The sequence below is a fragment of the Rhinolophus ferrumequinum genome, assembly GCF_004115265.2.
Source record: "Rhinolophus ferrumequinum isolate MPI-CBG mRhiFer1 chromosome 15 unlocalized genomic scaffold, mRhiFer1_v1.p scaffold_54_arrow_ctg1_1, whole genome shotgun sequence".
Taxonomy (NCBI): Eukaryota; Metazoa; Chordata; class Mammalia; order Chiroptera; family Rhinolophidae; genus Rhinolophus; species Rhinolophus ferrumequinum.
In genome coordinates this window covers 13,578,456-13,602,152 of record NW_022680357.1, presented here as the reverse complement: position 1 = coordinate 13,602,152, position 23,697 = coordinate 13,578,456, and the positions used below count along the sequence as shown (strand labels likewise).

The 23,697-nt window shown below is 49.2% G+C and overlaps 1 protein-coding gene across 2 annotated transcripts in view; it reads right to left on the bottom strand.

Annotated features, from left to right (window-relative positions):
• The window catches only part of ABCC1 (ATP binding cassette subfamily C member 1), a 116,163-nt gene extending 93,440 nt beyond the window's left edge, over nucleotides 1–22,723 (bottom strand). For both annotated transcript variants that reach the window (XM_033101156.1, XM_033101157.1), the window contains exon 1: nucleotides 22,590–22,723. In XM_033101156.1, the coding sequence (XP_032957047.1) occupies nucleotides 22,590–22,637 (48 nt within the window). In that variant the 5' untranslated portion in view covers nucleotides 22,638–22,723. The remainder of the gene's footprint in view (nucleotides 1–22,589) is intronic.
• Between the last annotated feature and the right edge of the window lie 974 nt (nucleotides 22,724–23,697).

The window sequence follows — 23,697 nt, the reverse complement described above, 5'->3', positions numbered from 1 at the left end:
ATACAAAGTATCCTAGTAAGCCAAGTTCAGATCCACTGTCCCTTGTCCCTTTTCTTACAGATCCAGCTTTCTTCTCTATTCATTCACTGTGTGACCTTAGGCAAGTTACTCAACCTCTCTGAGCCTCATCTATGACTAAGGCTAAGAATACCTATCTTTTAAAGGTATTCTAAAGAGTAAATAAAATTATATACAGCTCCATAGAGTGTATCAATACCCAATAAGAAGCTACTGACGGGGCGGCCAGTTGGCTCAGTGGTTAGAGCGCAGTGTTCATAACACCAACGTCACTGGTTCGATTCCCACATGGGTCAGTGAGCTGCACCCTCCATAACTAGACTGAAAACAACGACTTGACTTGGAGCTGATGGGTCCTGGAAAAACACACTGTTCCCCAATATTCCCCAATAAAAATTAAAAAAAAAAAAAAAAGCTGACAGTAATCTTAATTCTTAAGTCTATAACAAATATAAATGAAGTTTATAGCATTATACGCTTAATATAACTGTATATTATTATTGATAATAATACCACCACCTGGCTTTAACTGAGTTCTATGTGCCAGGCACTGTTTCTCTGCATTTTATACAAATTAACTCATTTATTTATGAGTTCTGTTTTGATCCCCATTTGGTAGAAGAGGAAATTGAGACACAGAGAAGTCACATAACTTGCCTAAGATCACACAGCTTGTAAGTGATGGACCTGGGGTGCAAAGCCAGGAAGCCTGACTGTTGACCACCACTGCACGTGCACACACACACACACACACACACACACACACACACACAGAGATCCCTAGTGATGGGTAACATGTATCCTCAGAGCCTCTGCAGCGCTGTCCTTCACCCGTGGGAAATCTGAGCCAAGAGGAAGATCTGAGTCCTCAAACCAGCATCAAGTTCACAGCCAATTACTTGCATCCATTTCCCGTGGCTGCTGTTACAAATGGCCCTACACTCAGTGGCTTAAAACAACACACTTTGTCATCATACAGTTCTAGAAATCGGACATCTGACATGGGTCTCAAATAAAACCAAGGTGTCGACAGGGCTGCATTCCTTCTGGAGTCTCGAAGGGAGACTCCATTTCCTCGCCTTTTGCAGCTTCCAGAGGCTGCCCACATTCCCAGGCTCATGGCCCCTCTTCCCCCTTCGAAGCCAGCAGCACCGGCCCAGTCCTTCTCATGCCGCCTTCTCTCCAGTGCTCTTTCTCCCGCCTCCCTCTGCTACCTGCGAGGAGCCTCGGTATAAGCTCGGGCCACCCAGATAAGCCAGGGTCATCTCCCACCCCAAGCTCGGCCGATGAGCAACCTGAGTTCCGTGTGCCGTCTTCACTCCCTCTGCCATGTAACGTAACACGTCACAGGTTCCGAGGGGCACGTCGGGAACATCTTTGGAGGGCCCGTTCTTCTGCCTGCCACACCCCCTCAGCTCGATTCCGGTCCACCCTACACATTCTCTCTACCTCGAGGGGCACCATCGCTCCTCCCAGCTGGGTCAGGTTCTGAAGCCACTTCAGTCCTGCGGGCACAGGTAAGAAGTGGCACCGGGCAGGCCCGAGACTTGGCTTCATGCCAAATGACCCCGGTGCTGACCAGCCCTCTCAGCTCAGCCATGCTCGTCACAGAAGCACCATGTACCAGGTGTTTCCTCAGCCAGGACCCCCATGGCACTTCCGCACACCCTGCTGCTCTGGCCTGGCTGACACAGCTTCTGGAAGGACAGGTGGCCTGCAGGGACCAGGGAAAGAGCCCTGCTCAGAACACAGCCAGGACAGGAGGAGGCTTCAGAGAGGAAGTGGGTAACGTGCATAACAGGTGGGTAACGTGATTATGAATCTGAACTGCCACTCAGGGTCACCAGTGTCTAGAAGGAGAGGTGCCCTGACTCTTTTTAGGAACAAGGGACCTACTAAGTACCAGGAGTTCCACTGGGGTCCGAGCATCCATTTTCCAATTTAGTCGTCTCAATAACTTGCCACAGTCGGGTTTCTATCGCTCAGTGGACATTTATTAGGACACTGCTAGGTGCCGATACCTTTTGGAGATAAATTAAGCTTCCACTCTCATAGAGTTTCATTTTGTCATGGAGGCAGCAACTAAACAAACAACTATATGTATTTTTAACGACAAGTATCCTGAAGAATAATAAAGGGCGCAGACAATAATGGCGAGCAGTAGGTGCTATTTTTATATCAGGTGGACAGAAAAGGCCTTGGACCAAGATGACATCTCAGCAAAGACCTGAAAGAAATGAAGAAGCATGTGCCACCTTCCTCCATGTATGGAAAGAAGAAGAATGAGTGAAGTTTCTTCGTAGCATGGGACAGTTAAGAGGTAAGTGCTTTCCATCACATTTAATTATCACAAACAACCCTGGGAGACAGGAGCTATAATTAAACCCATTTTACAGATACAACAACTGAGGCCAAGTCACATAACCTGCAAGCAGCATACACAGCCAGGAAACGGAATCCATATGTAGAATCCGCTATATGCATAGATAATGTACTGTTTGCATTTTTTATCATTTATATGTACTACACAGTTTCCATTTTAAATTAGCATTAGCATATGGTTTAGGCAGGGAAATTTTCTTAGAAGGAGACAAGAAAAACAAAAGCTAACAATGATTATCTCCAGGGGGTAGGGCTGCAGCTGGTGAGAGGAAGCAACTATTAGTTTTTGTTTTATTATCTTTGGTACTGTTTGAATTTTTTACTCTGCATGTATTCCCTCTAAAATAATAATAACGATAACAAAACAAAACCAAAAAAACCACCGAGTTCACACGTTAAATAAATAAATAGCAGCAGCAGGAGTCTAAGGGTAGACATGTCTAAATGCTGAGCTGAGAACTAAGAGAAAGCACACATGTATCGGGCACTTTAATAACAGCAGTATTTGCCATCCAGGCACAGCGCTGTTTTCCAAGCACAAGTCCACGTAAACCTCACAACCGCCCTACAAAGCCAGGACTATGAAAACTCGTCGTTTTCAGGTGAGAACTTTGGAAGTCCAGACAGGTTCAGAACTTGCTCGGGCTGAACAGAACCAGGAAGAGGCAGAGCCGGGACTTGAACCCACAGATAGTCTGACACTGAGCTCGTAACTCCTGGGCTCCACCACCCCTCAACCAGGTGCTTAGAACTTTAAGGGCTTTGCAAGGTCAATGGCCTCACCGTGCAGCCTGAGGCAGCTTGGAAGGCAACATTCTCTGGGGCAAGAAATGTCCTCAGGGCTTAGGGATTCCAAGCTCAGGCCTTAGGGATTCCAAGCTCACCTGTGCACCTTGGAGAAGCAATGTTCAGACTCAGACACAGAAACATTCTACAACGCCCACTACCCACCTACCCAAAGTGAGCAATGCAGCCTGATGCTTTAAGAACATAGTGTTCAAGGTCTGGGTCAGATATGTGTCTCTCAGCCTCGGCACTACTGAAATGGGGGCCATCAAATGCTTTGTTTTGAGGGGCTGTCCTGTGCCTCGTAGGATGTTGAGCAGCATCCCTGACCTTTACCCAACAGACACCAGAACCACACAGCATGCTGATTCTCACAAACAACTCTGAGAGGCAGGCAGTATAATTCAACCCATTTTACAGATATAGAAATTGAGGTCACATAACCTGCAAGCAGCAGGCACAGCCAGTTGTGACGATCAAAACTGTCTTCAGACATTGCCAAATGTCCCCTGGAGAGAAAACTGCCCTCACTACCCTAATGCAATGGGCTTACTAGGCCTCAGTTTCTTCATCTGTGAAATGGGACTGATTTAGGGACCAACCTATTACAGAATTACCAGGAGGGTTAAAGGAGATGACCCAAAAGGTTCTAGTTTGAGTTCCTGGCCAAGAGACTGATCAACAAACACAAGTGCAGGGTTTCATTCGTTCACTCATTCATTCCATCCTACGATAAATATTTACTGAGCACCTACCCAGACGCAGTCCCTGCCCTCTGAAGACTCTCAGTCCACTAAAGATGGGAGGTCACAAATCAACACCTAACTACAAAGGGCAAATACTTGCTAAGGAGGAAAGGGGAAGGGTGTTGGGACGGCAAGTACCGGGTGAAGGTCTGGGAAGGTGACGTCTCAGCAAAGACTGGGATGGTCAGGAGGAACCGGCCTTGCAAAGATCCAGGGGAAGCTTGTACAAGGCCGAGGGATGGCACAGCAAAGGCACGGGGCAGAGACCCGTATGGGTGTCACCTTTTCATCAATGAAGAAGGGAGGGAGGGAGAGAAAGAAAGAAGGGGATAAATAAAACACAACAAACAACAAAGAGGGGACCTGGCGCCGCAGGCCTGGAGGTGCACCCGCTCGCCCTTGCTCACTCACCTCTTGACCTCCAGAAAACGAGCTCATCTCTCCCGCCTTGGTCTCCCTCGTGTGCAGAACAGGACTAATGATGGAACCTACCACGTGCGGCCTGCAGGCTTAGGAGCTTGCCCAGAGCTGCCTGACACGGGCTGGGATGGGCAGGGCGCCCACAGGCTATTGGCTCAGCACCAGCAGCCACTCTGCAGGGTGCAAACCCGCAGGGCGGGATCTCAGGCGCATCACAGGGGTCACAGCGACAGCAAGACGGCAGCCCCTAAGGAGCACGGACTCGTAGGCCGGGATTGTGTCCGGGGGTAACCCGCATCGTTCCTTTTCGTCATCACAGCCACCCGATGAGGTAGTTCCTGGCTTCTTCCCATTTTACAGAGAGGGACACAGGCAAATAGAGGTAGAGGACTTGCTAGACGGCACATGGGCAGGACCTGGCAGAGCCGGGATTCAAACCCAGAGAGGCTGGCTCCGAGCCCCAGCTAGCTCTTCTGCAAAGGAGGGAACCGTGCAGGGCGCAGCCAGGATGAGATGACAGGCCGTTAATAAAGCCATATTCAGAACCAACACAGTTGCGGGGTTGAGGCAAGGGGGAGCTGGGAAACAAAGGGAAGCAAGAAAAGGCACAGAGGGAGGCTCACAGTCAGGTCAGGGGACCCGCTGGGCTTCTGGACATGAATCGTGTTTACAGAGCCAGCATGGGGCCTCCATTTCCCCACCAGTCCTGCAAGAGGTTCCCTGAAAGGTCTAAGGCCCCACACTGCGAGGGGGTGGGGGGAGAAGGGCGGCCAGTGCCACGCCAGCATCAGGCTGGCAGGGATGCCCCTGCCCGCTGCCGAGCAGAACTGCAATCTTCCCTCACCTGCTGACTCACCAGAGCTAAGAATAAAGCCCAGAAATATGGGGTGAGGGGAGGGCTGCATCCAGACCTTACCCCCAGCACCCAGGAAGGCAGGGCGAGAGCCCCAAATCCTCAGCGGACCCTCAGGCCCAAGAATCAAACACCTTGACGAGAAAGGGGCAGGAGTTACATGCAAAACCAAGACTCCCATCGTAACAGGACTTCCAGTGCCAGGAAGAAAACAGCCACGACTCCCCGACACAGGTGCCCACATGCCAGCAGCAGGCAGCTCGCTCAGACCTGCCCTGAGCCCAACGCTCCCAGCAGGCAGTGAGAGGCGTCTCACCAGGGCCCTTCCCTACGAGGGACACACTTGTCCTCACGTTCTTCATCCAGCCCTGACCATCTGCTGAGCTCATCTCCAGCCACTTCCTCTCCTTTTATCAGATTCTGGAACTTCCCCAAATTCTCCATTTGGTCCTGTTCCAGGGGTTTGTGAGGGGTCAGGCATGGGCCATTCACAGGAGTATGTCTTGGCACTCAGCAGTCAACAGGACTGACAGCGTTCATCCACTTACTGAGCACCATTTCTAGGTGCTGAGGACCCAGAAGGGAACAACCGGGCAAAGGGCCTGCCCTCCTGGCCCTGACACCTGACCAGAGACGCTGTGTGTGTGTGTGTGTGTGTGTGTGTTGATAAAAAGAACTCAGAGAAGGGGGGAGCCCTCCCCGAAAAGGTGTATTTGTTGAAGGAAACAAGTAGTGAGCCAAATGGCCATCTCAGAAAGAACCTGGGGGAGAACAGAGGAAACAGCAAGTGCAAAGGCCCTGAGGTGTAAACATGAGTGGCATTTTAGGGCAATGAGAGAGAGGCCGACATGATTCAACAGTCAGGGGAGATAAAGTCAGGGAGGAAGGTGGGGGACAGGCAGGGACAGACTGTAAGACTCACAGGCCACTGTAGGGATTTTGACTTTCACTAAGAGTGACATGGGGACATGGATTTCACGTGTCATCCTCTGATATATGTTATCACATAGCAGTTCTCCACGGGAGGAGACAAGTCCCCAACCCCGCAGGAACATTTGAAGACATTTTTGGTGTCACCACTGGGGTGAGGGTTGTGCTGGCATTTTTCGGGCAGAGGCCACGGGTGCTTCCAAATACCCACAATGCACAGCACAGGTCCCACAACAGAGACTTCCGCAGCCCCAAATGTCAATGGTCCTGAGAAACCCTGTTTTCACGGAATCCCTATCCTTACCACCTTTAGTTCCACACCCCACACACACCGCTCATAGGCAGATGGGTTTCAGCTCCTCACCATGTGACACTGCACAAGCAACTAAGCCTCAGTTTCCACATCTGTAGAGTGGGAACACTGATGAGATACGTAAATACACTCTTAGTTAAACATGAGCCAGAGTACACAGTGGGCAATCAAGAAATGTCACTGCTGTCACTGTGAGTGCTTCCGGCTCCATCTCTCACTATGACCCTTCCACATTTCTAGCCTCACCTAGTGGTTGTTTCTTTCACCCAACAAAGATGTTCGGAGCCCTACTCTGTGCCAGGAACTATGTGACCAGGTATAGTAGGCAGAAGAGCCCCCCCAAAAAATGTCCACATCCCAATCCCTAGAACTATCTCACATGGCAAAAGGGACGCTACAGATGTGAATTCAGTTACACATCTGGAGATGGGAGATTCTCCTGGGTTACCCAGGTGGGACCCCTGGACTCACAAGGGAATTACACGGGAAGAGAGCGAGACGAGAGGGTCCGAGTCAGAGGACGAGATGCGAGGACAGAAGCAGAGGTCAAAGTGAGGCAGGGCCACCAGTCAAGGAATGCAGGCCACCTGCAGAAGCCGGCCACACCAAGGAAACGGGTTCTCCCCAGAACCTCCAGGCGCAATGCCAGCACTGTAGTGTGGACTTCTGACCTCCAAACTTGGCGAGAACAAACCCGTGTTGCTTTAGGCCGTAAGTTTGCGGTGACATGTTATAGAAGCCACAGGACACTCATATAGCAGATACAGCCGGCAGGAAACAAGGGCTGCTTGTGCCCCTGCCAAGCTGACACTTACTGCAGCCTCGATACCCCTGCCTCGCCTTGCCCTGGCCCTGCCTCACCCAAACTCAGCCCTGCAGCAACCGCTCTCCCGCAGGCTTACAACCCAGACACCCCTGCAGGGGAGCTGCTTAGGAAATGCTTCTGAAGGATGGGATCGGGAAACAACAGGAAATACAAAGTGATTGATAAATTTCAGTTGAATAGGCAATACATGACTCACATTTAAATATTTGTGTGTAGTACGTGTATTTGTGAGAGAGAGAGAGAGAGAGAGAGAGAGAGAGAGAGAGAGAGAGAGAGAACCAGAGAACTATGGTGGGGAATAGACTTGGAGCTGGAGAAAGAGAGAGAGAGAATACAGTAAAAAGGAACTTTTCCTCCCTTGCCCTGTGAGCCTAGAGCCTAGGCCCCTCTGTCCGGTCCCGGGCGCCCCACCCCCATACACAAACGCAACCCCATTTGTGAGTTTCTTGTGTGTCCTTCTGGCGTTCATTATGCAAACACAAGCAAATACAACTAAGCATCCCTATTTGTGCCTCTCTTTACACAAGACGTATTTTACCAAACATGGCAACTTGACCTTGATGTTTTCACTGAAAAATGAGATCCTGGAGGCTGGCCTCACCCTTATTTCTTACTTCCTTCTGAAAGCATCCTCACTCCACCCCTGAATGAGTGGAACGTATTGTACTTCCCCAGGTCCCTACTGGCTGCCACCTGGGTCACTGCCAATCTTTTCTATTCCAAACAAGAGCCCAACGAATTCCCTTAGAAATGACTCCTTAAGCTAAAGAAGAAAACACAGGAAGGCCTGACCTAAAGGCCAACAGGGCTTCACTTAAGCCCCACAGGCAGAAAAAAAGGTGGCCCAGGTTAGGCTGACAACCTGGAGAGTCCCAGCGACAACTGACAACCGTAAAGATAACGATAAACGCTGACCCCGTGCTCCCACCCCTAGGGGAATTTAGTCTTGAAACATCACTGAGTGTATCCAAAGGAAATGAAATCACGACCGCGAAGAGATACCGGCACCCCGGGCTCACTGCAGCATTATCCACAGGGGCCCAGACATGGAAACACCCAAGTGTCGCCAGACGACTGGATAACCGTGGAGACAGGCCAGGAGGAGGTGGTGGTGAAGAAGGAACCACGACTCAGTGGTCAAGAGCACGGGCCTCGTCATCGTCATTCTTTAAGTGAAAACAGCAGCACATAAAGCCATGTGCCGGAATGCTGAGCACGCCCCTCTGCCCCCCAGAAGACGTCCATTCTCTTAGGATTAGCCAGGCATTTAGCACAGCCCGTGGGAAAAGACTCCACTCTGGCCCACCCCAGAGCTGTCCTGGCATATCACTCACCTGGGAAGCACCCACAACAGCCTTTTTAAAACAGGCCACCATGGGGGCAACTGGGGACAATCCCATCACAGTGGCAGGATGGTACCCTGTTTGAGAGCCTAGACTCTGGGCCAAACGGCTGGGATTCCATCCCAGCTCTGCTGCATATGAGCTGTATGGCCTTGGGCAAGTCACATAACCTCTCTGGGCCTCAGTTTCCCCAGCTGTAAAATGGATATGGTAATAGCCTATCAATTTCATAGGGCTGTCTTCGGGATTACATGGAAAGTGTCTTTGCACAGTGCCTGGGAGCACATGAGGGGTAGTAATTATTATTAGATCATAGTTGCTATTAAATCAGGCCGTGAGCCCCCTCTCCCCCCCGTCTCTGATGCTCTACATACAAACGCAGCCAGCTTTTCTCACCTCAGGGCCTCCCACCAGGAACGCCCTTGGCCCGGCCAGCCCCTCAGCCTTCCAGTGTCACCTCAAACACCGGCCGGGGGAGAGCGGCCCTAGCTGTCTAAAGTGCCCCCGCCCCGGTTATTCACTAGGACCCAAACCTGTGTTCTGCCTTCAGCACCCATGTTTATTGGGCAGCATGGGGCAGGGCTTCCCAACCAGACTCTGGAGCCAGACAGCCTGGGTTTGAATCTGGCTCTGCCACTTACTAACTGGGTGACGTCACCAGTCCCTGCCTCAGTTTCCCCATTCATAATTCAGGAGTAACGCCATCCCTGCTCCACAGGGTCCTGTCAGGAAGAATTCACGGCACTTGGGAACCGCCCCACACTACCAACGATTTCCCTGTGTGTCCTCCAGTGTCTGTCTCCTCCTCCTACCTGTGACTTTCCCAAAGCAGGACCACATCCCTTAATTCACCTGCATACAGTAGGCGCTCATTAAATACTTTTCTACAAGTGAATAAATCTACCTGAAGAGCAACCCAGAAACACACAAAGAAAAGCCAGAGGAACCCATCCCCTCGCCTCTGACCCAACCATCCCAGGGATAAGCAAAGGTCCAAAGGAAATGAAATAACTCAAACAGCAAGAGAAGGAGCAGCACGCACACGCTGGGCCATTCCCAGTGAACACCCAGAAAGCCCCACGCACACAGGAGCTAAGCAAACCGTAGCAGAGGATCCTGTTGAAAGTGACCCAACTGTCCTGAACCAAAGCCAGAGGCCACCTCCAGTCCTGGAGCGGCCATCAATCAAGAGGGGCGGGCACTGGCCACGCTGGCCTCACGCTCTCTGCAGAGGGTTTTTTAACCTCACGTGAAAACAGACCAAGAACTAGAGTAAAGGACACCGTCTCTGACCAGAACTGCAGAAGACCTGTGATTGAGGGTGAGGGGCAGATTTCAAATCAAGGGAATAGACGGTGCTTAAGGTGGCAGGAGGAGGGTGTCTCTTTTTTTCCTCTGGAGAGGTTTAGATACCATCATAGCAAAGCCTTAAACAGGCCCAGGCACAGATATTAACTTGTCTAATCTCTAAAACAAACCTATGGGGAGACAGGTACTATTATTCTCCATTTTACAGGTGTGGAAACTGAGGTGCAGAATGAAAAGGCTCCCTGCCCCGGGCCGAGGAGACTGTGTTACCCAAAGAACCAGAGGTTAACCATGGCTAACTTGGGGCCATCCTAGAACTATACCACTGTCTAGCACGTTTTCTATCTTGCATTTCGCTTTGGCCAGAGCAGGGACAGCTGCGTGACAATACGCATGACGAGAATTGTAGAAACAATGACGCGGCTAAAGTAATAGCAACAGCACTTAACAGTAACAGGACTAGCACACTGATTGCATATTAACTCAATCAGTTGTACAGCTCTATGAGGCACTACCGTGCTCCCCATTTTGCACATGAGACAACAGAGGCACAGAGAGGTAGAGGCATTGTCCAAGGTCACACAGCCAGCGAGCAGCAGGACCAGGATCTGAACGGAGGCTACACTGGCTCCCTGTGCGCTGTGCTCCTCTAAACATCTTCACAGCCATGGGCTCCACGGGACAGGGAGACCGAGCGTTTCACTCGCCATGTGCGTGTCCCCCAGCACTTAGCACGGAACTACCACAATAAAAGGACTAACGCACAGAAGAGGGAAGAAGGGGTAGAGGGAGGGAGTGGAAGTTAATATCATCTTGCGTCGCTTCTAAGACCCGTGTTTCTTCCCATGTTACTATCCTTGATACCAGCCTGTTTCTCACAATGAACGCATCCTACAATCTCGGCCGGCCTCCTTTCCACAGCAGAACACCGATGAAACTGAGATGCATGTCACAACTGCCGGCCTCTTGGACTCAATGAAATGCGGTATGCCTCCATTCACAGCCTGACCTCTAACTGCGCCATCCACGGGGTGGCAAGAAGCCTTTTCCTAAGCTTCCAGAATCAAGAAGGAAAAAGCAAAATGCCCTTACTTCTCAGCCCAGCTAGCGCTAGGAGGGAGGCAATGACCATCCTGGCTCCGCCTCCTTACGACATAACGACTCAATTAACTTGCAGGGAGGAAGGAGTGTAGCTGCCAAGCTACCTGGCCAGGCCAGCTCACGCAAAACTGCCAGCAGCCTGATGTGCTCATCTCCACCTGCCAGCTGCCTTCTTGTCTCCACAGCTCCTTCCCCAGGCCAGGTTGTTTTTGCCAAACCCAGGTAGAAAGGAGGCCATAAAAATCTCCTACCCGACAAAGGACAGCCCTTTCAGAGCACATGGGCAGTCCCCAAGAGGCTTTGGTTTCTGCCTGACCCCAGAGAGAGGTCCTCTCTGCGACACAGGATTCTTCTGGAAACACACACTCGGACAGGATTTGCCTGGCAAAAAGGTTATTCCTTCAAACGTCAGCTTCAAGGCCCGTGAGCTCCTTTCTCCTAATTTCTATCAAGTGCTCAAGGAGCAACAATATTTTGAATTCACATCCGCATGTTAAAGTACTTCACAGCTTATTGGAGATCTGATAATTACCTGCGGGAATAGGTCTGAAAACCTACAAACCGGCTACGGACGTCAAGTATTACTGAGACACAGTTACCCAGGAGAAAACAGACAGTGTGCCCAACACGTGACAGCCTCTCCCAAAACATGGCGCACGCGAAGGGCATCTAGGTGAGTGTATCTCAACCTCAGCACTAGTGACATTTGGGCCCCAGTAAGTCTTTGTTCTTGGGGGGCTGCCCTGTACATTATATAATGTTAGCAGCAGCCCTGGCCACTAACTGCTAGATGCCAAGAGCACACGCCCTCCACTGTGACAACCAAAAATGTTTCCAGATGTTGAAATATGTTCTCCGGGAGCAAAACCGCCTGGAGTTGAGAACCACGGATCTAGGCAGTTTGCCGACTATCCTATTTTGTCATTTGAGTAGTGACATATTGAATAGCTGTTAGGTAAATACACCGATACGACCAACCTGGGACTTCATCGATATTCTAAAGTGAAATGAAACTTCCTGTGGGATATTTTTATTTAGGTTTCAAAAAAGTGACCTGATGTAAAGGACAGGACTACGTAAATACAGATGTGGCAGACACCACTGGCTGCGTTACTCAACCGCCTTTCCCAACTCCCTTCTCTCTTGCTGCCTCCCACTAAAAAACCACAAAAAAAATGCTCTCTTTCCCTGCCTCCCTTGTAGCTAGAGGGAGTCATGGCCAGTGCAGGGATACTCAGGGGATCCTCAGAGACGGTCGGCTGAATGGGGCCAGGCCATGGGACCAACGGGTGGGCGCTCTGTTGACAAGCACAACTCGAGACCCTCAGAGGTTCCCTGTCCTGTGAGGGGCTCCTGAGAAGCTCCCTCTCCATGCTCCACCCCTCCAGGTCATGTTTCGCATTTTCCCCAGATCTCCCTGTACACAGAGGCTAAAAAACAAGGTGACAACCAACCGCCTCCAGAGGGAACAATTATTAGCAAATTACTTAATTACGTACATGTTAACATATCATCTTCAAGTAAATACCAGTTCATTACAGATGAGCCATATCTAACATGCACTAGTAAATGAAAACAAAAAACAAGTATGCTTTTATAAGCTCCCATTCTCATTTAAAAAAAAACAACACTATAATTTAGGATATGTGGAGAAATCAAAGAAGAGAACAAGTAAGAATTAAGTAATTCAATCACTAACTACCAGGTCACCTTCCCCAGCACCAGGCAGCTCCAACTTTCCCCTGGGCCATTGGTCTCCAGCTTTGAAAGGCTGACTGAAGGGACCCCAGAAGCCACTGTCATTAATACGTATCTATCATCTGCTCTTCATAATAATATAAACAACAACAGTGTGTATCCTTAGGCCTTGCTAGAATGGTGAACTGGGCCAACCCTTTTTTAAAAACAAGACTATAGCTAGAGCGAAACCTTTTCTAATTAATGTTCTGAGATGCTGCACTCCACTCCTGAAAATATGTTCTAAGGAAATAAGTTAACAGGCACTATCCATATGATATTCATTATGATGATTTCTTAAAAAAAAAAAAAAAAAGCATTTCATGTTTTTTAATTAAAAAAAGTTTGAATGTTTCTTCAAAAGAGAAAATAAAAAAAGGGGAAGGACAGCAACCTAAACATCAAACCACAGGTAGTAATTATGTAAATTACAGTCCATGATACCAGGAACAATGGCTTGGACATTTAAAGGTATAATTTTAAAAGTAATGGAGGAACATGGGAAAATTCTCACAACTGTAAATGGAAAATGTAGGATAGAAAATGGCAGGCAAACAACAAATGAGAAACAAAAACTCACAGACACAGACAATAGTGGTTACCAGAGGGTAAGGGGGGTGGGGGGTGGGAGATGAGGGTAAGGGGGATCAAATATATGGTGATGGAAGGAGAACTGACTCTGAGTGGCGAACACACAATGGGATTTATAGATGATGTAATACAGAATTGTACACCTGAAATCTATGTAATTTTACTAACAATTGTCACCCCAATTAAAAAAAAAAATGGCAGGCACACTACAAATGCAACCTCGCAGAATTACGTACAAATCTGGACAAGAATTGGATGGTAACACGCCAATAGACCAACAACGGCCTATGGAAAAGTATTTGCAACACACATGATAGACAAAGGAACAAGACTCCCAGTATGTCAAGAGCTACTGAAAATCAAGAGGAAACAAATAAGCCAGTGTACAGATGTACAAGAAGGACCCAGAGACATGCACAAAAAAGAACATGCACCCCACCGGGGGAAATGTGGCAGGATGTTCAACTTCTAAAGGAAATGTGGATGAAAATAAGATCTTTTCTATCCATCAAGTTAAAATTCAGCCATGCCCAGGGCTGGGAAGGATGCATGCAGAGAAATGCAAATTCTCATTCACTGTCACCAGAAACGGACTTTCTATAACCTTTCTGGAAAATAACCAACCGATACTTATTAAATAGAAAAAATTGACATAATTTTGGCCTATGTAAAAGGATGTTGATTGGAACACTGTTTTCAGGAAGAAAAATAGGAAATGAATGCAAGCAATGGTTATTAATAGGGAAATGGCTGAATTATAGCAAATTTGTAACTTCAAATGTTAAACTACTGTAAAGAGTGAGCTCTGTGTATTGACATGCATCATATGTTAAGTAAAAATAAAATGCAGAGTAATTACAACAGAACCTATTCTAATTTAAACATATTATGTATGCTTATAAATATTTCTAGTATTATAGAGAAAACTAGAAGAATACCTTGATTATAGGATAGGTCCAGACGGTAGCATGTTGAGGATTTAAATATCTTTATGTTGTTTGTTTTGTAATCAGAAAACTGATTAAACTGGAAATTGGTGTAAAAATTAAATCAGAGTTGTGTTAGAAGGTGGGATTATGAGTCAAACTTTTACGTGTTGTTAAATTGTTGACGTAAAAGCACTTTTTAAACAGAGAAGACAATGATGTGTAAAATGTAAACACATCTTTTTAAAATTGGGGAAAAAAAACAACAACAAGCATTCTCCGGACCGAACCTCCTGGAAAGTAAGGTTGAATTCAACTGGGCAAAACCCTCTCGCTACACAGGGACAAAGCCTGGTCAATTCCCAGCTTGCTCCATGCTCTCAAGTGGCAAGGACACAACAGGTGCATAATAAATGCTGGTGGGTCCACTAGTGGGAGTGAAAACGACGGCAGCCACCTGACAATTAGCGTTATCAAATTTCAGTATGCATCTATCTCTGAACCCAGGCAGTTTCTCATGGAGGAATGTATTCTGCTGAGTCGTTTACATCTATTTGCATATATGTGCAAAGGTGAGTCCCCAGGGATGTTTAAAGCAGCACTGTTCATCATGCCAAAAATCTGGAACCCACCCGGACAGCGACCAAAAGGGGACCAGGGGATTAGATGGTACAGTTATACGACAGAAGAAGGTGTGGCTGGTTAAGAAGTGCTATTTCCTTTTTCTTTCGATTGGCATGGACTTAACATGGAAAGAAAATCAACCCGGGTTTTTCAGTGGAAGAAGCAAGATACAGAACATTGTTTAGAATATGAGCCCATTTGGGGAGGGAAACGAGATATTCCATTCTCGCTCTCTCTCTCACCCCTTCATACATACTTGCATATGCTTGAAATTTTTCTAGAAGGACACCCAAGAAATTACCATCTGTAGCTGCTGGGAACAGAGCGCAGGGAGGGGAAGTACCAAAACTTTTACTTCCCCTTCATCGTCTTCTAGAATATTCACCTTAAAAGTAACAGCACAATCAAAAAAGTTACCGTGCAAGATCTTCCTCATGCAATCAGCCAGATCAATTCAGCATCTAGTTTTAAAAGAGGAGTTTTCTAGCAACCTACATATAGAAAGTCATTTTAATCGCCGAAGAAAGCACCTCATCATCTTAATAGGTCATGAAAAGTCTTTGGAGGGAAATTCCAACTTGGTCTGACTCTGAAGAGCTTCAGCTAAGGTTCTGAAACCAATTAGACTCATAAAAAATATAAACTTCATTTTAAAATCCTGAGATTCATACAAACATAAATGGATCAGAAACCCAGGCCTTTGTCCAGGCACAAATATTGCTCCATTTCCTTGCCAAGCTGGGGTAAGTTTCCTACCCAGAATTTCCAGACCCTTATTATTACCACAAGCCATTTGATTAGTGCTTTATTCATTTTTGCAGAGTGCTCCAGGCCAGATTTTTATGAGATGGGCTCTGCAATTCCTTTGAGTTAAGCTCTGATACTCTGACCTCACCAAGCACCCCAGGGCCTTTGCACTTGCTATTCCCTTTATCTGGGAATCCCTTCCCCCCATCCTTGCACAACCAGCTTCACCATCCAGCTCACAGGTCAAATGTCACCTCCTCTGAAACGTCTTCTCTGGACATCCCTCTATCATAGCTTGCACCCCACCCCAGTTCTTCCTGGTTATGTCACTGCAACACTTAACCACTACCCAAAATTGGTTTAATAATCCCCAGTGTGAGCTCCATGAGCACCTAAGTCTCGTCTGTCCCATTCATAGATATATTCCCAGTGTCTAGAACAGTGCCAGCACATAGTAGGCCCACAGTTAATAATACAAGATTGAACACATGAATGAGGGCAAAACAGCTGTGGGAAGAACAAGAGAGCAACTCTAGTATTTTCAAAGACCACACTTACGTTCTCCGTTCTCCCCAAACAGGTAGTTACTGAGAGGCCAATAAAAGGTAAACTGAGGTTCTCAGAGAGAAAACTCAGAGAGGGAAGGGAAAAGCCTCATAAACAAAAAAAAAAAAAAAAAAAAAAAAAAAAACCCTCAATTACTAACTACCTAAGGGTACGCAATGCCTGCCTAGGGCTGTCCTCCGTGGTCATCGAGACCCATTTTCCAGAACTTGGCAACATCCGTCAGAATATGAACCCTACAATTAAACCAAAGGGACAGTCAGTTGAATCTCGACTTTGTAATTGTCCACCTCTCCTGGGGCAGTTTAAAACAAAGGAGCAGAGCTTCAAACCTGACCTCTAAAGACAGGCGCTTTCTCCCCACAGCAGAACCTCCACACCCCCCATCCAGACTGGATTAGGGGTGAGGGACATGGCCCTAGGGGAAGAGGGGCAAACAGCATGAAAATGGTCGCTTGCTAATTGGAGTTTAACCTCCTTACGTCTCATTAAGCTTCTCCAAGGCAACCGCAATAAGCCAATTACAAAGAAGTCCAACAGCCTAGAAACTCTAAGGGAAATAAAAGCACGGGGGCCAAAGTCTTGCCCAAAATGTCTTCTCTAGATTCCTCCACACCAATGGCTGTGTGACTTTGCCACCCAGGGGACACGTGACAATGTCTGGGACATTTCTGTCATCCAGACAAGGAGAGGTATACTGGCACCCAGTGGGTGGGGGCCAGGGAAGCAGCTAAACATAGGACAGTGCCCAGAACGGCCCCCCAGCTGTCAGGAATGGCGAGGCTGAGAAACCGTGTCCTACACCTCCCACCCAGCCCCCACACTGGTTCCCCAAAGGCCTCTTTCAACCCTCCGCGTTCAAGAGGTAAGTACAGGTCCCCACCTGCATCCGAAGGGACACGTCCCGGGTTCCCAGCCAGGCTGGGGGAAGCGCTCGCCTCTGGACATCCAGAACCCTGTCACTACCCACACCCACTACATTAGCACTGTAATTCTTTTTTGCACAATGTTCGGGCAAGTTTTTATGGGCATGGGTTTTACTGACCATGAAGATCGGACAATAAAAGCTAGACCTTATCCCAGCATGAAAATCTGGAGCTACCCTAGAAATGAGACGCCTGCTTCAAATGCCTCTGGCATCAATGATCAGTTTATCCATCCCCTTCCTGCCAACACGACTAGGCTGGAGCCAGGATCTGTGTGTCATCAAGCTAGTGATTCCGTTAGGCCCCAGTCACTTCACCCAAAGGCTGGGCTTCGAAGCAGGGGATGCCAACTCAAACACCTACAGGGGCCAGGTGATGGACGCAGACCAGGTGAGACAGCACAGTGAAAAAAGGCACTGGACACTGCCCTGAGAATTGAAGCTGCAGGAAGGAGTAAGGATGGAGGCAAACTGCAACCACTCGGCTGACTGCTACCACGTACAAAGGCAGGCCCCGTGCTGTTGGAGCTTCTGATTTCTCAAGGGAAGCCAGAAATCCAGATTTTTCTGTGAAGTCATACAAATCAGTAAATATTAGCAATGACAGTGATTCATAATTAAAGCAAAGCCAAACCAGCACATGGGTAGGCTAGATCTAATGCCCACTTTAGAACTGGTATCTAAGACACTCACATTCAAATGTTAATTGAGCCGACTGGGCGTGAGGCAATGGGTCCTGGGAAAAGAGACGGGTGAGACTCAGGTTGACCCGGGCAAGATAAAATATAAGCAAAGGTGGAAGTTGGAGGGCTCTGTCTACCTGAGTATCCATTTGAGACAGGTGAGTGACTTCCATCCTTAGGGATCTCTGGAGACAGGCTTCAAGGCAGCTCAAAAGCCATTCTACCGCTTCATGTCATTCTTCGCTCAACAAATGGTTACTGAGCACCTACTATGTTCCAGGCACTGTTCTAGGTGCTGGGATTCTGGCCATAAACAAATACAGGCAAAAATCCTTGCCCTCGTGAAGTTGCCCTTTTGGTGGTAATTTACGGAGAGGAAAAATTAATTCATTCATGAGTTAATTAATTAATATTTGGTGTATCAGATGGTAGTAAGTGCTACGGGGAAGAGCAGGGCCTATTGGCGTAGGGGGTGAGCGCCCCGAGGCGACACGTGAACAAGGATTTATAGCAGAAGGAGCATCCCAGGCAGGGGAAACAGCCAATGCAAAGGCGCTGCAGCAGGTTGATTGTGCAGCTGGAGCGGAGTGAGAAAGAAAGAAGCAACAATAGGATCAGCCGTGATGGGGCCAGGCCTCGTAAGCTCTCTGAGCCCTTGGCTTTTATCCTGAGGGAAGTGGGGATCCACTGCAGGGTTTTAAGCAGAAGAGGGACAGGATCCCTGTGGCTCTGGGGTTGGGACTCGACTGTAGGGTCCAGGAGGGAAGCAGGGAGAGCAGAGAGGAAGGAATGTTCAAATCTGGGAGTGAGCCAATAGCTGCAGACCAGAGCAGAGCAGTAGCAGGGAGGCTGTGAGAAGCAGGCAGGTTTGGAAACATTTTGAAGGAAGAGGCAACAGGATCTGCTGACAGATCAGACATGGAATGGGAGGGAAAGAAGTCAAGGATGACGGGGGCTTTCGCCTGAGCCTCTGAAGACCAGGCTGCCATTAACTGAGGTGCAGAGGGCTGGGGGAGGGAGGGGCCCAAGTTCTCTCTGGGACCCGGGAAGTTGGAGATACCCAGGTGGAGATAGCAGTTCCTAGAAGTTGAGTGCACAGTGGTGAGATTTTCATGCACCAGCACGGTCCAAAGGCACCGCCCCCCCCCAAAGACTATCACAAACAGCTGGTCCAGGCCCCTCATCAGTCTCTGCCTAACAGCCAGCTGTAGCTTCCTTCTGCAAGGCCCAAGGGCACCCCGGGAACCCTGCCCTGTCTGCTCCGAGGTTCCCCTTTTCTCCTCCCAAAGCCATTTACCTTGTTACCTTGGGCCATTCTCAGATTCAAGCTGGGGAAAGTGGGATGAGTGAAAGGGAGGCCCCATGAGTTTCAGGGTCCCTGTCAGCTCTAACAATCCCCAAGGAAGGGAGAGATGGGGAACTGGAAGGGGGGAGCGTGGAAAAGGGGGGAAGGGGAGAGGAAGGCAACGCGATGAGTCTGAAAACCAGCAGAGTATTTGGAGGATGGAGAAAATTTTGGCTTTTCATCCATTGTTGTGACGCCAAGGAATCAGACTGACTCCAAAGCCAGACCTTACCCTCAAGAGGAATTTCTAATACAGACCCCTTCTCGCGCCCTTTGCTGGCTAATTCAAATACTCAGCGGCTTCTGGAGTGGGGGGATGGCTCGGAGCATCTGTGTGGCAAACTGCACCAGGACCACATCATAACTTGGGAGCTCTCGTGGGTGTCACTGCTTACACTTCCTGAGTGCTGACTACGTGCAAAGCAGCCACCTTCTCAGCTGCTGTCGAGGACTGACTTGTTTACGCCGCGCTTTAGCCCTATGCTATTCGCTTGGTTCTGTTATCACCCCCATTTTCAACCAGGGGAAACTGAGGTGGGGGGAAGTACTCCCCTAAGCTGCAGGGCCAGGAGTTGAACCCACGAAATGGGGGCATTTGCTCTGAGCCACAGCACCACACTGCTCACTGATTTCTTTCCTCTACTTTTCGACATTTCCCAAGTTTCCCACACTGGACATGCAACCTATTAATGATTTAAAAAATCAGCTTGCAAGGAGAGGCCCAGACTCATGATTCCAGCCATCATTTCAAACGTCAGCCATAGAACAGCCCCTCCTACCAGCCCCATACCCGACTCCAGGGATCCCCAACTGTCAAACTCCAGCAGCGTGCAGTGAACGCAGCCCATTTTCCATTTAGATAACTAACTTCCTCTTTTTTCACCCCAGACATTTGCCTGAGTGAAGGCAGTTAAGTCAATAGAACTCTCACCATGGACCATTTCCACACTGGTTTTTCTGGAAATTCCTTGGGTCTCAGAGGCAGGTACAGGCCCAGGAACAAAGCTCTGATAAGCATGTCACCTACACTATTCACTTTGATTTCTCAACACGGTCTTGATCAGGGGCACGAGTGGGTGGCCCGATCCCATCCATCTCCACCAGCTGAATAAAAAGTGGGTCCATAAGTGGGAGGGATGAGTGACTCAAAACACACAACTTCATCTTTAGAAAAAATAATAACCATTGTTTAACTCTAAGCAGGACACCAGTTGTGCCACACACAAGATGAAGTCATTTACTCTTTACAACGACCCTAGGAGGCCAGGACATTTTGGGCTCCTGCCGGCATTTAACATATGAGGAAACTAAGGCCTGGAGAAGCAAAGTGGCTTGTCCAAGGTCACAGTTATCTGTATGGGGGGGGGGGCAGTTTCCCCTGGCCTTGAGCGTGCAGACCTAGAAAACACAGAAGCTATCTGTTTTCTGTTACATTGGGTTTCTTCTCAGGCCCCAGCTGCACACACTCAAACTCTGGTTCCAGGGCACCTCCAGAAACTGGGGCATCCAGCACGTCCAGGTATCCAGAGGAAGGAGGGATCCAGAGGGAGGGAAGTCTGGACGGCCAAAGGCTGAGGGAACATGGGGGGCCTGACAGAGGTGAAGGTCAATCACCTGGCAATTTCTGCAGCGCAACGTCCTTGCAAGGAGAAAAAAACCCAACTGGTCTTCCCAGATGAGTTTCTTAAGCTAAACAAACAGAGGACACTCCCCAAACACACTCGATTTTGGAAAACCTCATTAGTCATCAATCAAGTACATCCTGATACAGAATCTAATGTATGGTCATACATATTATATAAATATATATGACCATACATATAAATATATACATATAAATATATATGACCATACATTAGATTCTATATGAGGATGTATTTGATTCCCCTCTATAATTTAGGAGAAGAAAAGAACAATACCCCAGAATTCATAGCAACACTATACCATCTGGATCCTTGCAGAAAAACTCTTATTGCTGTTATACCTGGCACAGAGAGCAAGGACTCCACAGGTTTTCCTCTCTGCTAAATAGTCCTACTTTGCAAATGGCCTGCTCTCCAATCACTCCCAGACCCTGAATACACAGCTGTTTCCAGCCTTTGAGTAAATCTCTGATCCCACTGGCCTGACAATGGGAGGGATACCAGGTGAGATTGGTTGTTCTACCAAAAGGTATGCCCCCAAAATAAAGCCTTCCCACGGGGCCCTGAAGAATGACTTTTTCAACACTCCAAGTGCAGCCTGAAAGGAAAGGACCACAAAACAGGACAAGAAGTTATTTTTGAATACTAATCACCAAGGGTGTTTCTTTCTCCTGAAGCCTACACAAAAGTGGAAAAACTATCATGTCCAGATCTGCCTATGGTGTTTATGAATAACCACCATGGCCTAACACAAGTGCCCTCCTGGAACAAAGGAGGAATTCCCCCATTAGAGGGAAGCTAAAGCCAGAGACGCCGGGATTAAACCACAGGAAGCCGACTCTGGAGACCCAACCAGGCTCAACACTGAACATTCAGAAGAAAACTTGCAGAGGTAAAAACTGGCGGAGGTCCTCACAGAGAGGAGCCTCATATTACAGGGGTGGGGTGGCATGCCCCCACTGGTACCAGGGGCCTGGGCATCCTCAGCTGCACCCCAAACCTAACCCGAGAGTCAGGTGAGACATGCCTGGGGTGAGCAGCCCTACCTTCTTTCCTGGCTGTTCCTCAAACTTCCCTAATTCTTCCCATGTTCCTCCAAACTCCCCACAGAGTAATTAAGCCGAAAGAAAGTAAAAGACGATAAAAAGATGTAACCACGGAAGAGTAACATGGATGCAAAACAACTGGGGAAAGGGTAAACCTCAACCAATCACTGGGAAGCCCCTTTCCACAGCCAGAGCCCCTCCCCAGCTCAGCCCTTGGATTATGGGGCGTTCTTTGTGAATGGGGGGACCCCAGCCCACAAAGGAGATGGGAAAACTTCACCAGAGAGACAACCGCCTTTACCGCCCTCCATCTCTGGCGCCCTCCATCTCTGCCCTCCCCTTCCCTGGAAGGTTAGTAACTGGAGAGGGAACCCCAAAGCAGGAAGGACCACTCCTTTCAGCCCCTCCCCCAGGCTCTGGCCCTTCACCTTTTCCCCCAAACCCCAAAGCTGGGCACATGCAAATCGCTCCCCCTTCCCCCGGAACTGAATTACCCAAGTTTTCCTTCATCCGCGGCACTCCCGAAGGAGCCGCCGCGGGCGGGTGGGAGCGGGACCCCCAGGCCGGCTGCAGAGCGGGGAACGCGGCGCTCTGGTCGGCAGCGGGTGCCCGGGGTCTGCGGGCCCGCCCGCCCGCCCAGCCCGGTGCTTCCCCCGCAAGCCGGCGTCCCAGCCTGCCGGGCGCCCTCCCTCCCGCCGCCCCACGCGGTCCGGGCGGCCGCCGAGCACTTACCCAGAAGGGGTCGGAGCCGTCCGCGCTGCAGAAGCCCTGGAGCTCCATGCGGCCGGCGCGGGCACCGGCGGGCACCGGCAGGCGTGAAGCAGCGGCGCGGCGGGCAGACAGGCCCGGCGGCTGGCAGCGGCGACGACTGGAGGCAGCGGGGAGGGAAAGCGGCCGCAACGCCGCCTGATTGGCCGGCGGGTCGTGATGCGGCGGCCCCGCCCCGCCCAGCCCCGCCCCGGCGCCCGGCTCCGCTCGCAGCCCCACGGCGTGCAGGACGCACTGGTCTGCAGCCTGGCCGGATCCCCTGGGCCCAATCCCACCCCCATGGGAGGCCCCGGGAGCTGCGGGGATCTTTGTGTCCATAGCTGGCGACCAGTTTTCAAATCCTACTGTAACAACAACGAGGACGACTCATAATAATAACAACCGGGAGAAAATAACACGTCCTGAGTCCTCCATGCGCCCGGACTGTGCCAAACACGAGCTGTGTTTGGATCCTGTGTATTATGACTTCCCTTTCATGAAGGAAGAAAACAAGGAGCGGTCAGGTCAAGTGGCTTTTCCAGAATCACCAGGCTAACCCAGGCAGCTGACTTCAGAGCAGATAAGAAACATAGGAGGTGGATACACTTACTAAACTTGTTGGAGAAACTGAGGCTCAGAGAGGTAAAGTGATTTGCCCCAGGTCACACAGCTGCCAAGTAGTGGAAGTGGGATTCGAACCACAATCAGTGTGACTCCAGAGCACTCATAGCCGGAGGGCTCCAATCGCCATCCCAAACAGCTGTGGGCCCCCCATGTGTGCGAAGCACCGTGGTTTTTTTTTCTCAACCCTCTTTGAGGGGCATTCAGGAAATGATCCGATTATTGATCCTCCTCTTAGAGATAAATAAACTGAGGCCTACACTCATAGTAATAATTAACAGGCATTCACAGTTATGGGGCTTCCTAAGGCTTTGTTCTTGACAATGAACATAAATTAACTTGGGCAATGCTCACAGCGACCCCAGAAGGGAACTGCTATTATTATCCCTATTTTGCAGTTGAGACTGAGGCTCAGCGAGGCAGAGTATTTTGTCAGGGCTTATGTAGACAGTAAGTGGCTAAACCAGACTTG